This window comes from Mustelus asterias, chromosome 14, assembly GCF_964213995.1.
Source record: "Mustelus asterias chromosome 14, sMusAst1.hap1.1, whole genome shotgun sequence".
In the NCBI taxonomy this organism is placed as follows: Eukaryota; Metazoa; Chordata; class Chondrichthyes; order Carcharhiniformes; family Triakidae; genus Mustelus; species Mustelus asterias.
Window position 1 is genome coordinate 63,530,464 of NC_135814.1, and position 15,143 is coordinate 63,545,606.

Here is a 15,143-nt window from a genome sequence, read left to right on the forward strand (position 1 = left end):
GGCTTGGAGGGCTGAAGGGCCTGTTCTTGTGCTGTACTTTTCTTCTTTGTTGAGTCTCGATTCCTTCTTTCCTTCTAGACCCTGAGCTGAAATTCTGACCCTAAATCTTCTACATCATGACCCTGCCTGTTTCCACCTCTGTAGTGTTATCCACTTCAGCCCACCTACTGCTGAAATCCTTATACGTGCTTTTGCTACCTTCAGATTTGATTATTCCACTAATTATCTCTATAGCAACCTATAATTTGTAAAAAGGAGATTTGAACTTCTGGTTGATAGCTGAAAGAATAACACAAGGTTTTGTGTTTTTAAACTTTTACTATAACAGATGACCAGAAGCACTCTTGACTAAACATTGTTTTCTTTTTGTAGGCAATTAATACTATAAACTATATTCTTATCTCCCATCACACACTCTACAGAATTACAGTCCTTATAGCGAACAGGATTATGACAGGGTGGATGTGGAAAGGACGTTTTCTGCTGTTGGAGAATCTAGAAATAGGGGTCATCCATTTAAGATTGAGATTAGGAGAAATTCTTTTCTCTCAGGGTTGTAAGTCTTTCGAACTCTGTTCCTCAAAAGGTGGTGAAAGCAGAGTCCTTGGATATTTTTAAAGCAGCACTAGATAGTGTTTCACCCTCTTGCTTATCCACTGGGAACAGGTGGGAATGTGGAGTTGATGATAAATCAGACCAACCATGATACTGAGTGACCTATTCCTGTTCTTAATACATAAGTTCATATTAAGTGCATAACAACTTATATCTGACATAGTTGCCCATATTTAACAAAGCTTTGAACTTTTTGGCCCATTACATCAGATTTCTAGGAGTTCATACCCCAGAGGTACCAGAAGATGCACTGGGGAATACCCCCTGTAAGTCCCCATAAAAGGGGTGCATGACAATCCCTCTCTTCCATTTCCTAATTTGCAGCTATTTTGGGATGTTACTTGTATTCCCTATATTAAAGAAAGATGCAAAATACCTGTTCAATTCACCTCCCATCTCTTTGTTTTCCATTATTAATTCCCCAGGCTAATAGCAAAACCATTTCTGGTAACTAAATAATAAAATAAAATGTAAATTCTAATGTACGCTATCTTGTTTCCATCTTTTGGCTTCAGTTACAGCTTGTAACAGTTTCCTATTTCTCCCTACAGTAGCTATTCTGGTTGGTCCAGGAATGCAGAGTCACTTGGGTCTTGGGCATTGGGGTAAGTTTCCATGTTTTGATTAAATATTTGAAGATGTATTGCAAATTTTAAAATAAGAGTTAAAATATTCAAATGCTTAACGGTCAGTAACCATCTGATGATTTTGTTCATTCACAGGATGTGGGCATCGCTGGCTGAGCCAGCATTTATTGTCCATACCTAATTGCCCTCCATTTCAGAGGACATTTAAGAGTCAACCACATTGCTGTGGATCTGGAATCACTTGTAAGCCAGACTGGATTAGGGTGGCAGATTTCCTTCCTTAAAGGACATTAGTGAACCAGATGGGATTTTACAACAATTGACAATTGGTCATTCGAGTTTTTAATTTCAGATTTGCATTGACCACAAATGTCACCATCTGCCCTCGTGGGATTCGAACCCAGGTCGCCCAGATTACTAGTTCAGTAACAATACCACTACACCACTGCCTCCTCTAAAGATGCAACTTAATGCTATAGTGCATCAAATAACAGTGGAAACAAGACAAGGTCGCAATTCTCAGAAATTGCAACTATGTATCCTTGAAGTGCTGCACAGATTCTGATACTAAAACTAAAGGGTCAACGTATGAATACCATTTATATAAATGTTTATTGAGTTTGAGGCTGCGATCTGGCCAAATTGCGTACCAAGCTCAAGGAACTGAAGGGAATGACTTTCTGCAGTTCCCATATAACTCTGCCTGCAATTGAGTGACAAGCAAGATGTCACAAACAATAAACTGTTGAAAGCATTCATTTGTTTTACCCTTACAATATATCACTATCTTTTTTTTACCCAGATTTCTTCCTCAAATTTCTATAGAACTAACACCAGAAGACTTTACAAACCAAGTATTAAAAGGAAAGGACCATTGGGTGATTGATTTCTATGCACCTTGGTGTGGCCCTTGCCAAAACTTTGCTCCAGAGTTTGAGCTTTTAGCTAAGGTAAATATCATATAGTAGACAGTTATAAAGATGTGTTTCCTGTTGCTTAACATTTTTGCAAAACACTACTTCTACTGGTAAAGCCTTTGGGCTTCAATTGTTCGCCCACTGGGCGCGCACACTTACTGGCTCGGAAGCAGACACGAAACACATTCCCAACACGGTCAGCCCTGGAGCATAATTTCAAGCTGGCTGGCCAATAAACGGCCATCAGACATGATACACGCTCTGTGGAAGGCTGAGCGCTGCCAGGGACGGTGGGAAGAGAGTGGGCATCCAGAAGACGAGGTGGGGCTGGCATTTCTGATGCGCTCCCTCAAGCGGAGAGCCATTACGGAGTTCTCTCGAGGAGCTGCCAAACCATGAAAAATATATATCGATGACAAAACTATGCCACAAGTGTTGGGCAGCACAATCAAACACCGACCTCAGTCACCAAACACATTTGTTAATTTTATTTCAGCCCTGGCAGTTCATCCTGCCTTGGATTGAAGTTGCAGCAAAAGCATGAAGGCCTCCTTGCCAGTCAGCCCGCCCACCAAGCGTAAAAGCAGATCGCCCATCTAAATTTATTAATAGGCTAAATTGCCTGCTTGATTTTGGCAGGCGCATTTCCGGCTTTCGTTTGTGTCCGCTGACCGCAATATTGCCAAAGTGCGTGATGATGTCTGAATGAATGTCCAACGTCTCCCACGATTTCGCACGCTTCCACGTTGGGTGCGCATCCACCCAATCTACATAAAATTCAGACCTTGGTCTTTCTATACCATCCTTTTAATAAAATGAAGAAAACGTTGCAAAAATCGAGCATAGAAAATAGACATTGTGTGCTTCACAGAGTATTGAATAAGTTTATGAACATATCCAGTTCTTTTAGAAGTTACTCAAAGGACAAAATGTATCAAAATGAGAGTGGAAATTGTAGAGGCACGAGCCATAATTTTCCAGTACTCAAACTCGAGTGGTGCTGAAGGACAGGAGAATTGCAAATACAGTGGAACCCCATTGTAACGCGGCGGTCGGGGTCCACAAAATGTCATCGCGAATGTTATCAGAGTCGCGCTAAATCACTAAACTGGAAATAGCAAAAAAAAAGGCGTCATCGCGTCATATCCGATTTCGTGCTAAATCGGGGCACGTTACAACAGGGCTCCACTGTATTAGACTCTTGTTCAAAACAAACCAGTGAATTTAACTTCATTGGTGTGGAAACTCCAGGACAAAATTATTTGATTTTTAATTTGATTTTATTATTGTCACATGTATTAACATATAGTGAAAAGGATTGTTTCTTACACGCTAAACAAACAAAGCATTCCATTCGTAGAGAAGGAAACAAAAGAGTGCAGAATGTAGTGTTACAGTCATAGCTAAGGTGTAGAGAAAGATCAACTTAATGCAAGGTAAGTCCATTCAGAAGTCTGACAGCAGCAGGGAAGAAGCTGTTCTTGAGTCGATTTGTACATGACCTCAGACTTTTGTACCTTTTTCCCGACGGAAGAAGGTGGAAGAGAGAATGCCCAGGGTGCGTGAGGTCCTAAATTATGCTGGCTGCTTTGCCGAGGCAGCGGGAAGTGTAGACAAAGTGAATGGGCGGGGGGCTGGTTTGCACGATGGATTGGGCTACCTTCATGACCTTTTGTAGTTTCTTGCAATCTTGGGCAGAGCAGGAGCCATACCAAGCTGTGATACAACCAGAAAGAATGCTTTCTATGGTGCATCTGTAAAAGTTGGTGAGAGTTGTAGCTGATATGCCAAATTTCATTAGTCTTCTGAGAGAGTCGTTGGTGGGCTTTCTTAACTATAGTGTCAGCATGGGGGGACCAGGACAGGTTGTTGGTGATCTGGACAAACTTGAAGCTCTCGATCCTTTCTACTTTGTCCCCATTGATGTAGATGGGCAAATTAATAATCACATGGACAAATGCAGTTTAAGGAAAGTCAGCACAGATTTAAAGAAAATTGGACTTAACTCTTCAAAAGAGCAAGGTAGTTAACAGAGATGTGGGTGATGCAAGCTAGACAGTACTTCCTATCTATTCCTGATTGTCCTAAATGGAAAATAGTCAACCACATAATATAGCACGCAGATCATGTGCAGACAAAACTGCAGAGTGGAAGGTTTTGTGGAACAGAGTGAACTAGTTAGATTTATGACGATCCAACAACTTTCCTCATAATTCTTGTGAACCCTGCTATCAATCCAGAGGTTACCATGTTTATTGAATTCAGTTTTACAATGAGTGATTTGAACTCTAGTCTAGTACCATAACCACTGTGCTATCATAGCCCAAGAAATGGGGTGAATCCAAAGCTGCATTTTAAATATACCTCTTTCTTAGTGTTAATGTTAATTGCCAAAAAAAGCTTCACAATCAATAAAAACCTAACTTCCAAGTAAAGTGCTAAACAGGAGAATTGTAACCCATCCTTGCAATCTTATCTACCTTCCTTTAATGCATTATAGATGTGTACAAGAAACATCACTGCAGCACATTTCCCTCAATTTGGCAACCGGATGGTGTGAAAAGACCAAAAGTTTACCATGGGTACTATGCTGAACAATTTAAGTCACACCATTCTTTCCCCAGACATCTTGAGTTTTGGGATATTTAAAAATTGGGTTGTATCTTTTATCTGAAATTATTATTTCATTAAACCTGCGAGCATTTGGTTGTCCCTCCATTGATTGCGAGGACTGATAGAAAACGAGCTCAAGTTCTAGGAACCAGCAGCATTATGGTTCAATGGAGTTTATAATTCTGCCATTTAGACAAGGGAGCAGATTTCAGTTCTGTAAATAACAGGCGCAGTTGCTACTGTATGCTTGCACCTTGTCAGACCCTATAGCCATCTGGTCATCTTACTCGAGTGTAAAATCTAAGATTACTGTTCCAAAATGAAAATGCAGTGTCGCCATAATCCCAGAGGACGATAGGCTGTTCTCCCCTTTGAAAAAGAGCTGACTGGTGGTGATTTTAAACTGAGGATCACCACCTCAAATGAGAGTGGCATGGTTGGGAAGGTGGGGCCTTCATGGATAACCTCAACCGATACGGAGATTGAACCTGCGCTTTTGGTGTCGCTCCACATCACGAACTAGCCATCCAGCATCCGTTATTAATTGATGCCGTTCACACCAATTATATACTGTAGGTGCAGTGGATGTGAAAATTATTGCATTGCAAACTTTCCATTTTTTTCTCAAAAATTTCACAAATGTGAAAATATCTTGAGAATTAGTCTGCAGTCGTTCTTTTGCTTGAAATTAAGTTGCAAATGCTACAGGAACGCTTAATTTCCTCACAGCTGGACTGCATCTGTGCATTTTTCTAGACCAATCAATTGCCTTTATCCCACTTGCCTAGAGAGTTTCACAAAACATTTACTAAAAATATATTCATTGAGCAGGACTGAGTGTTGGTTGCAGCTGGGTACAAATCTCATACTTCCTAAATTGCAATTACTCAACTTTTCATTCAAAGTGAAATTTGACTAACCATGAGTACTTATTGCATTTATGCCTTATAATACATTGCTACCTTGTATGTAAACAAGCTATTAATCATCTCAATAGCTCATAACTACCTTCATATATTGCGAGCTGACTCTTAAAGTATCGCACTAAACAGCCAATTTAACAATAGACTATGGATGTCTTCAGATGAATATTCTCAAGCGCATCTCGAGTGCTTGGCTTCCTTTGGAATTTATGCTACTTTTTTTTGTATACCGAACTAGAGAACCAGCTTTAGAAATAAAGGAAATGATCATATATTTAGATGCTGACAATATGCCATCGCCCTGAAATGTTGGCGAGAATTTTTCACCCCTTTATGCCAGCGGGGTCTTGCCCAACAGAATATGGCTATTTGAATGGCTAGCCAGCTAGAAAATTCTCGCTATTAATTGTTTTCTTTCTCCTTAGATGCTGTCTGACATGCTGTAAATTTCCAGCATTTTGTTTAAATTTTGTATTTCCAACTTTTGTAGTCTTTTGCTTTTGTACATTAAATACATTTTTTTTAAACAGTCAATCAAGGGTGAAGTCAAAGCAGGAAAGATGGACTGTCAGAGTAACCCACACATTTGCCAAACAGCTGGCATCAGAGCTTACCCTACGGTTAAATTCTATCCATTCCAAGGAAAAAAGGTAAACAATTGGGCCATTTCTTGCTGGAAAAGGACATCATACAGAGCGCACCATTACACTTTCCTCTGCACCCTTAGCTCAAAGATCTTTTGTACCATAACTTGCTGGAAGTGCAAGCTGATAACAGGATGATGAGAGCAACTGCACTGAGATCATAGTGAGCAGTGGGAGCAACAGTGTATTTCCTTAACCAATGAGATTTAAAGAATGTGGATAAAAACAGAGGCAGGCATGCGAATTTCAGTCCAACCGGGTATAGAAAGAGGATAAGAGGGAATGTAAGAAAGAAACGGTTTAAATTAGACGTTTTTAAAATCTCTTCACAACGATTTATTTCATGCAGGAATAAGATTAAACACTTCAATTTTTCACTTTCCAGGCCAGATAAGTCCCTTTTCGTTGCAGTAATAGTTATCACATCATTAAAATGACACTTGCATTGTTCAGTTGAATTAAGGAAGATGGTTGTGGTTGTCAGAGTCCAATCATATCAGTCCCAGAACATCACTGCAAGTGTTCCTCAAGGTAGTTTCCTTGGCCAACCATCATCTTCTGTTTCATCAAATACCTGCCCTCCAAGTCAGGACTATGAATGTTCAGGGATATTCACTAATGATTGCAGTGTTCAGATGCATTCACAACTCCTCAGATTCTGGAACAGCCCTTGCCCACATGCAGCAAGATCTAGTCAATTTTTAGGCTTGGGCTGATAAGTGGCAAGTAACATTTGCACCACACAATTGCCAGACAATGACCGTCTCCAACAAGATCTAACCATCTCCCTTTGTCAACCATTGCTGAGTCCTCCACCATCACCATCCCAGGGGCTGCCTTTGACCAGAAACTTAACTGGACCAGCCAAGTAAATACTGTGGCCGCGAGCAGGTCAGAGCCTGGGAATTCTGCAGTGAGTAACTCATCTCCAGACTTGTCAAACCCTGTCCACCATTTACAAAACACATGTCAGGAATGTGATGGCATACTTACCATTTACTTGGATGAATGCCGCTCCAAAAACACTCGAAGCTTGATTTCATCAAAGAAAAAGCAGCCTCTTGACCAGCACCCCATCCATCTCCTTAAATTCACTCGCATTCATCACCGTTACACAATGGCAACAGTACGTACCATTTACAAAATTCATTGCAGCAACTTGCCAAGACTCCTTCAACAACACCATCCCATGCTGTGATCTCAACCACCTAGAAGAACACCACCTTCTTGAGGGCAATTAGGGGTGAGGAATAAATTCTTGACCTTGCCAGTGTCACTTGCATTCCAAGAATGAATTTAAAAGAAAAATTCTAGCACTAACTTTCTGTGACAAGTTTAATGGACTATTAATCCAGAAAGTCCTTAAAAATAATGGGGAGGTTGACACACCTTTTGTGAAGCAAACAGATTAAAAGGGCCAACAAGTTCTGAAGATTCAAAACTCACAGTTTACCTTTTCATCTGCTGGGTGATTTGTGTTTTAATAATAGCATGTGTTAACACGCCATGATTTTTCTAACAAGATCCAGATGATTAATCAGAAAAATTTCTTTTTAAAAAAATTTCCCAATCCCTGACCTTGTCGACACTCCAAACGAGATAGATAAAGACATCTCACTAAGTATTACGTTGACCTTTTTTGCCTTTTCGACCTTGCAGCTTTTGCACCATCGTACCCCCCAAAAAAATGCATATTACCAATTCATAGACATTTACCAGTGCTTTATGTAAGTCAGAAGGGCAGCATCTGGTTTTAATTTTTTTTTTTAAAACGTGAATTCCCTGCCTCCTCCATCCATGTGGGCAAATGCATAACCCTTCAGGGCTTGATGAACATGGCAATTAGCATAATGTAGAATTATGCTAAAGGCGTCCCTTCTGCCCTTGCATGCCACAGTGCTTATGAACATAATCTTGTCACTATTTTCAACTGTTCATTTTTCTCAAGAATGTTTAGTTTTGCTTTTGCAAAATATGTAATGTTTTTGCCTTGCAGAAAAATGCTGCAGGAGAATATGTAAACAGTAGAGATGCCAAAGTGATATCGCAGTTGCTGAGAAAGAGGTTAGAGGAGCTTCAACCAAAATTAGACAACACATTTCCAGCTAAAAAGGTAATTAAGGTACTATCTGTATTTTTTTAAAGTGCAGATTAATTTGCAAAAACCGAACAGTTGGAGTAGCGAAACCTTTCTATGAAAGTTCTACTGGGCTGAAGCTCCCCATTATTTGCTTTTCATCACTTCCTAAAAAATAATTAAACCCACATCGAATTATAGTGTATTAATCAAACTTTAAAATATTTCAGCTGGTCATACAGCCTTTGGTCACTTGTGCCATTGATATTTACAATAGAAACCAGTTTCAATTGAATCTCTGTTGTATATGAAGGATGAAAATGTTCTAAATTGATGCAAATGTGAATATATGCATATTACTTAAAGCAAATGACACATTGGCCTGTAACTTTCAGACTCTGAGGTGTCATAACTGAGGTGGGTACCCCAAAGATGCGCCAAGGAAGTCTCCAAATAAGGATTGCATTGCGATTGCTTGACAAGTTCAAACTTCGTTGGGCAATTGGAATGATCCAAAAGTACAATTTAAATCTCATGAAAATGGAAGTATGGATTGGGTCACTAATTCCTGGGTAATTACAGTCCTGAATCCCCCAACACCCCACCCGACCGTCATGTGACCCCCACTTACCACACCTACGACACCACTGCCCTCCCCCAACCCCCTTAATCCTACAGTTGCTTTCTCCCTAGCTTCTGAAAGTGGCTGCTCCTTTAAGCTCACCTGCTTTACAGTAGCTAGTGTCGTAAAAAGCACTTCCTAACGTTTGACTCTCCAACCCTCGACTAAAGGGCTCAGGAACATACTACCCGACACAGTTCTCACCCGCCTGAGTCGGAAGGCCAGGCAAGAAAGGAGCGGCTCTATTTCCAGGTAAGTAACTAGGAGTGGAGTGACAATCTGACTCTGACTGCCACTCCATGGAAGTTCAGGCCCAATCAAACTTGTATAAAGCGAAGAAAATTTGGGCTAAGTTTAGGGCATTCATCTCATTGACTGATATCTTCTATCAAGCTGAATACAATTTAGACTTTCATAATTCCTTCCCAATTCATTTATCTCCTGAGTCATAGTCAGGGCCATACAGTACAGAAAAGGCCCTTTGGCCCATTGAGTCTGCACCAACAATATCTACCACTAAAGACACGAATAATCCCATTTTCCTACACTTATCCCATATCCTTAAATGATATTTTAAGTGCTCATCTAAATATATTTTAAAGGTTGTAAGGTTTCCAGCCTTGCCAATCTTCCTAGGCAGTGCATTTTAGATTCCCACAACACTGAGTGAAAACGCTTTTTCTCAAATCCCCTCTGAATCTCCTGCCCCTTACCCTAAAGCTATGCCCCCTTGTGATTGACCCTTCCAACCAAGGGAACAGCTGTTCCCTATTCACCCTGAAAATACCCCTCTTAATCTTATACACCTCCATCATGTTCCCCCTTCGTCTTCTCTGCTATAATGAAAACAATCCAAGCCTGTCTAGTCTCTCCATATAGCTCAAATGCTCCATGCCAGGTAACATCCTGGTGAACCTCTCTGTATCACCTCTAGTGCTATCACATTCTTCCTATAGTGAGGTGACCAGACACACTGCTCCAGCTGTGGCCTAACCAGCACTCTGTACAACTCCAACATTATCTCCTTGCTCTTAAACTCTGTACCATGACTGATGAAAACAAGTGTCCCATGTGTCCTTTTAACTATGCTATTCACGTGTTGTGCCAACTTCAGGGAACTGTGAATAATTACCCCAAGATCCCTCTCTTCCTTTGAGCTTCCCGGTGTCCTGCCATTCATTAAATACTCCCTCGTCTTGTTGTTTCTTCCAATGTGCATCACCTCTCACTTGTCAGGGTTAAATACCATTTGTCACTGCTCTGCCCATCTGACCAACCCTTCTATATCTTCCTGTAATCTACAGCCACCTTCGCTATTAACCATCCTGCCAAGCTTGGTGTCATCTGCAAACTTGCTTAGCATTGCCCCCACATTTTCATCTATATTGTTTATGTATATAACAAACAATAAGGGTCCCATTACTGATCCTTGTGGTACACAGCTGGACACTGGCATCTAGTCACTCGAACAGCCTACTACTATTACCTTTAGAGTCCTATCACTAAGCCAGTTTAAGGTCTATCACGCCAAGTTTCCCTGAATTCCGTGTACTTTAACCTTCTCAATCAGTCTCCCATGTGGGACCTTGTCAAAAGCTTTGCTAAAAATCTATATAAACTACATCAACTGAACTTCCCTCATCCACACACTTGGTCACATTTTTGAAAAATTCTAACAGATTTGTTAGGCATGACCTCCCTCTGACAAAGCCATGCTGACTATCCCTAATTAACCCACGAGGGAGATGAAAAACCAAAACAAAGAAAGGTTTTCAAGACAAAGTTTTTGGAATTTCTCCCTGACCTGTGAATTGTTCACACAAGGCGGGCATCACGTTCTTATGCTTGGCCAACAAACATATGTAATGTAAAGTTTAACTGAACTGGATTACATAAGGGTGTTGAATAGGTTGTGAAAAAGTGGTGCAGAAAAGTATTACCAAGTCACAATGTTGACATTTTTCAGTATTGTATCCTCCTCTGATATACTTCATCTATCTGTATTAGCTTGAATGTTGATGAAATTAGTTTAAAAAAAATTAAAGATTGTAATCCATGAGATTTAATACAGTTTCCTGCCTTCAATTATTACCTCTTCTTTCTCCCATGAAGACTGAGTTATAATGATTTTCAATCCCTTTTGCCTCAGAACCCCATAGTACCTTGCTGATGTAACCATTCCTCAGGTATGGATCTGTCAGTGTTGCAAGATGTCTGATTGTGGGAAGTATCAAAAGGAGCAAAATCCTCCCTTTTTCCCACAGCTATGCATGAATATGTTTGGCACGGGTAATTAGACAGTGATGAAGAGCGACGTTCTTTTTGTTGCTTGCCATCCAGCACTACCTTGGTTGAGGTTAATTTGCTTAATGCAGACAACACATTGAATAACAACTTGCATTGATATGGCACCTTTAACATGGAGGAATGTCTCATTTTTTAAAAATCCTGCAAGAGCCTGAAAGTTTCCTGTTCTGAACAACTCAATGAACAGACTGGGAATAGCGGAATACTGGGAATAGAGGGATACAAACGGATGGTCTAGTTAGGAACACACAATCGGTGCAGGCTTGGAGGGCCGAAGGGCCTGTTCCTGTGCTGTATTGTTCTTTGTTCTTTGACCCAGGATGATAATCTCAGTAAGACGTATTACAATGATTATTTCCGTTGTGAGCACAAGAGATAAAATGTTCTTGACTATGAGGGATGTGTTTATTATTGTGGTCCAGCAGGTACCCACTTTGGATCATAAGTGGTTGTCTTTGTACTTAAATTACAATAGGATTCCAATTTTTGAGAAGGAAGGTCATTGTAAGTCAGACAAGTTCCTACTGCTTCTGGTAGAGAACATATCTCTGATATTAGAATTACCTGTTTACATTGCAGCAAGGGTGATCAATCCAGTGTGAATTTTCCAAGCAGAAGATCATTACATTTCGGCCTTCCTGTTGAATTGAAAATATCTTTCTGAAAAGTAAACTGATCATTAAATTAATTATATTGTGTCCCAAACTTGGGTCTAATTTTTCCTTCAGTTTATTCATTCTCTAGATATGAGAGAAGCTGTTGTCGTTGCTCAGTTACCTTGAGAATGTAGTGATAGGGTCGTCTTGAATTGCTGTGGGGGTCTTTGTGCTCCCACAATGGTGTTAATGAATTCCAGAAGTTTGATCCAGCACTGTGTAATTTGGAAGTGATTATATTTGTTCCACTGAGATTTCTTTAACAGCCATTTTCGATTTGCCTTAACGTCTTCATCTTTTAGGTTTTGAGATTGTTGAATCACTGGACAGTAATTCTGAATAATTACCCTCCAGGTGTTTGAATGCTGTAAAGAGCACAAGACGGGCAAAACTGAGATCAAAATTATTTTGATTGTCATTTCTAAGAGAAAATAATTCCAGTAGGTTTTTTTTTTTAGCTCAGCTGCCACTAGTTCTGAGTGAAATGAAATGTTTGATTGTCGGTTTCTGAGGCAGACTGGTTAACCCTAAACCTGATGTGGAGATGCCGGCGTTGGACTGGGGTAAACACAGTAAGAAGTTTAACAACACCAGGTTAAAGTCCAACAGGCTTATTTGGTAGCAAAAGCCACACAACCCTAAACCAACATGAGCTAATGAACCTAAGAAACTTTTCACCTTATATTTTAAGATATTTAACACTTACTAGTTCTGTATGTACTCCATTTATTAATTGCATTTGATCTTTTGCCTTTACATAAAGTTGCTTCCCTTATATTGTTTCTAATTCTTTTTTTCCTATTTCAGGTTGAACTATAAAATCGGCACATATTGCTTCCCAGAGGCCACAATGTCAAATGGAAATCAGCAATAATATCTGCCACTAAAATCCAAAATATACGAAGTAAATAATAGATTTTAACAACCAGCTGTATTCCATTTTGCATACAAGATGAAACTCATTCTATAAACTGGGTTATTCACCTTTAAATAAAATTAGATGAACAGCCGCAGAATGATGTGCACAAGTAAATTCCTCTTTGACAAGCTGGTGAAGGGTTCCTGGACAACTCCATATTATAGCAATTTTTATCTTTTCGAAATCTTATGTATGATAGTATTTTTGACATCTGTCGGCCTGCTATCTCAAAATATTTCTGAACTGTGTGTTTTGAACATTTAGTATTTCCACTCCATTCAGTTAAGGTGGTAAATGAATTTGGAAATGTAAACTTCTCGCTACCAGCTCTCCCCCTGCTGCAATATGATTTGCTGACGATAGCAAGTTGAAGGGATCACTGGTAATATTATGCACTGATGATATAAATTATGTGGAAATGATTACTTTGTATGCAAAGGAGGTTTGACTTGTGCATGAGTTCTAAAACAAGAAGCATGGGCTCTGATTTCCAATAAAGTGATCTGGGATGCCCTTTCATTGTTATGGAGAGTACCAGATTTTTCTGCTTTTAATAGAATGTTTGAATAAAATAGACGGGAGTTTGAGCATTGCACATTCGTGCATAATTTTGCTGTTGCTGGTGAAACACAATTAAATTTGTACCGGTTTTCTTTACGTACTGTAGGTTTTGTTGAATTGTATTCAGTATATGGTTTGCTTAATTAATGTTTTTGAAATTACTTTAAGCCCTGAGCAAAATTAGTGAACACTCCATATAAATTGAACAACTGATGCATTTGTGGCTACTTCCAATAAATTTGAGGTATATTTTGTTGCAAGGTATTGTCTACATATATTCTATCGAATCTGACCCAACATTTGATATTTGAAAGTGAGCTAATGCATGCAGTTGTATAATAATGGGTATAAATTGTAAGTGTACTGCAGCATTGGACTTTCTGACATGGTTTTTAACACCTGTGTAGTGAAAGGGGACAGTTAATCTTCAGTTGAACTCTAGTTTCTTGCTGTGCAGGAAAATCTCCTAACAAAGAAATGTTCTTGGTTTACGTGCTACTTCATGATCTTCGTGAAAAAAATGTAGATTCAAGTGTTTCTTCTTTCTTCAAAATGAGGTGTTGTCAATCTTTGAAATTTGATGCATCTTGCTAACAAACTCTTGAAGCAATTCAAAAATAAACCTTGGTGTTTACTTTGATGTATTGCAACTGTACTTCAGGGAGAAGTCACTGATGTATTGGGCAAATGCTGACCAAAATGAACTTTTAAACTGTTTTGTGAATTACTTAAGTGTCTAATGCAATTTTTTATCTTACTTTTTGGTCTCGGCCTTGTTCAATTGACATACTGAATAAGCATTTTTTTTCCTAACTGAACATTTCACACATACCTTAAATCACTTAAGTGCAGTGTTAATTAGCCCTTCCAACATTTGGGTCAACCAAATTAAATTATCCTACATTTTAACATTTGATGCTTTTGGATTAATTCTTTGTGTCACAATAGTGCATAAAAGAAACAACTATACAAGTAACCAAAAGAGAACTCCAGTGAAAACTCTAGTTTGTTTTCATTCCCAAGAGTACACAAACACTAACCGTTCGCAAACAAGTTCAGAAAGGATAATATAGGATCAGTTCATGTTTTTTATGTAATTGTTGCATTTAGTGGTTTCTATAATTGTTATACTTTAATAAAATTGGAATATGGTTCATAAATGTTACTAATTCCTCATTCAGTATTCTTCTTTGATTATTCTCCCTCACACATTGCAAGATCACTACCAAGTCGCTGATTAGTAGATTCATTGGAATAGTCTTGACACAATGTTTTTAGTGGCCTTATGATTTGATTTGATTTATTATTGTCACATGTATTAGATAAGTGAGAAGTATTGGTTTTTGTGCACTGTACAGACACAGCATACAGTTTATAGAGAAGGAAACGAGAGTGCAGAACGTAGTGTTACATTCATAGCTAGGGTACAGAGAAATATCAACTTAATGCAAGGTAGGTCCATTCAAACGTCTGACAGCAACAGGGAAGGAGCTGTTCTTGAGTCAGTTGGTACGTGACCTCAGACTTCTGTATCTTTTTCCCGACGGAAGAAGGTGGAAGAGCGAATGTCCGTGGTGCGTGGGGTCCTTAATTATGCTGTCTGCTTTGCCGAGGCAGTGGGAAGTGTAGACAGAGTCAATGGATGGGAGGCTGGTTTGCGTGATGGATTGGGCTACATTCACAACTTTTTGGAGTTTCTTGC

The 15,143-nt window shown here is 39.4% G+C and overlaps 1 protein-coding gene across 1 annotated transcript in view; it reads left to right on the forward strand.

The window, feature by feature from the left end:
* The window catches only part of dnajc10 (DnaJ (Hsp40) homolog, subfamily C, member 10), a 63,522-nt gene extending 48,899 nt beyond the window's left edge, over positions 1-14,623 (forward strand). Inside the window, exons 19-23 of the mRNA XM_078228523.1 lie at positions 1,167-1,220; positions 2,005-2,152; positions 6,186-6,305; positions 8,296-8,412; positions 12,769-14,623. Of these exons, the coding sequence (XP_078084649.1) occupies positions 1,167-1,220; positions 2,005-2,152; positions 6,186-6,305; positions 8,296-8,412; positions 12,769-12,780 (451 nt within the window). The 3' untranslated portion in view covers positions 12,781-14,623. The remainder of the gene's footprint in view (positions 1-1,166; positions 1,221-2,004; positions 2,153-6,185; positions 6,306-8,295; positions 8,413-12,768) is intronic.
* The last annotated feature ends 520 nt before the right edge of the window (positions 14,624-15,143 follow it).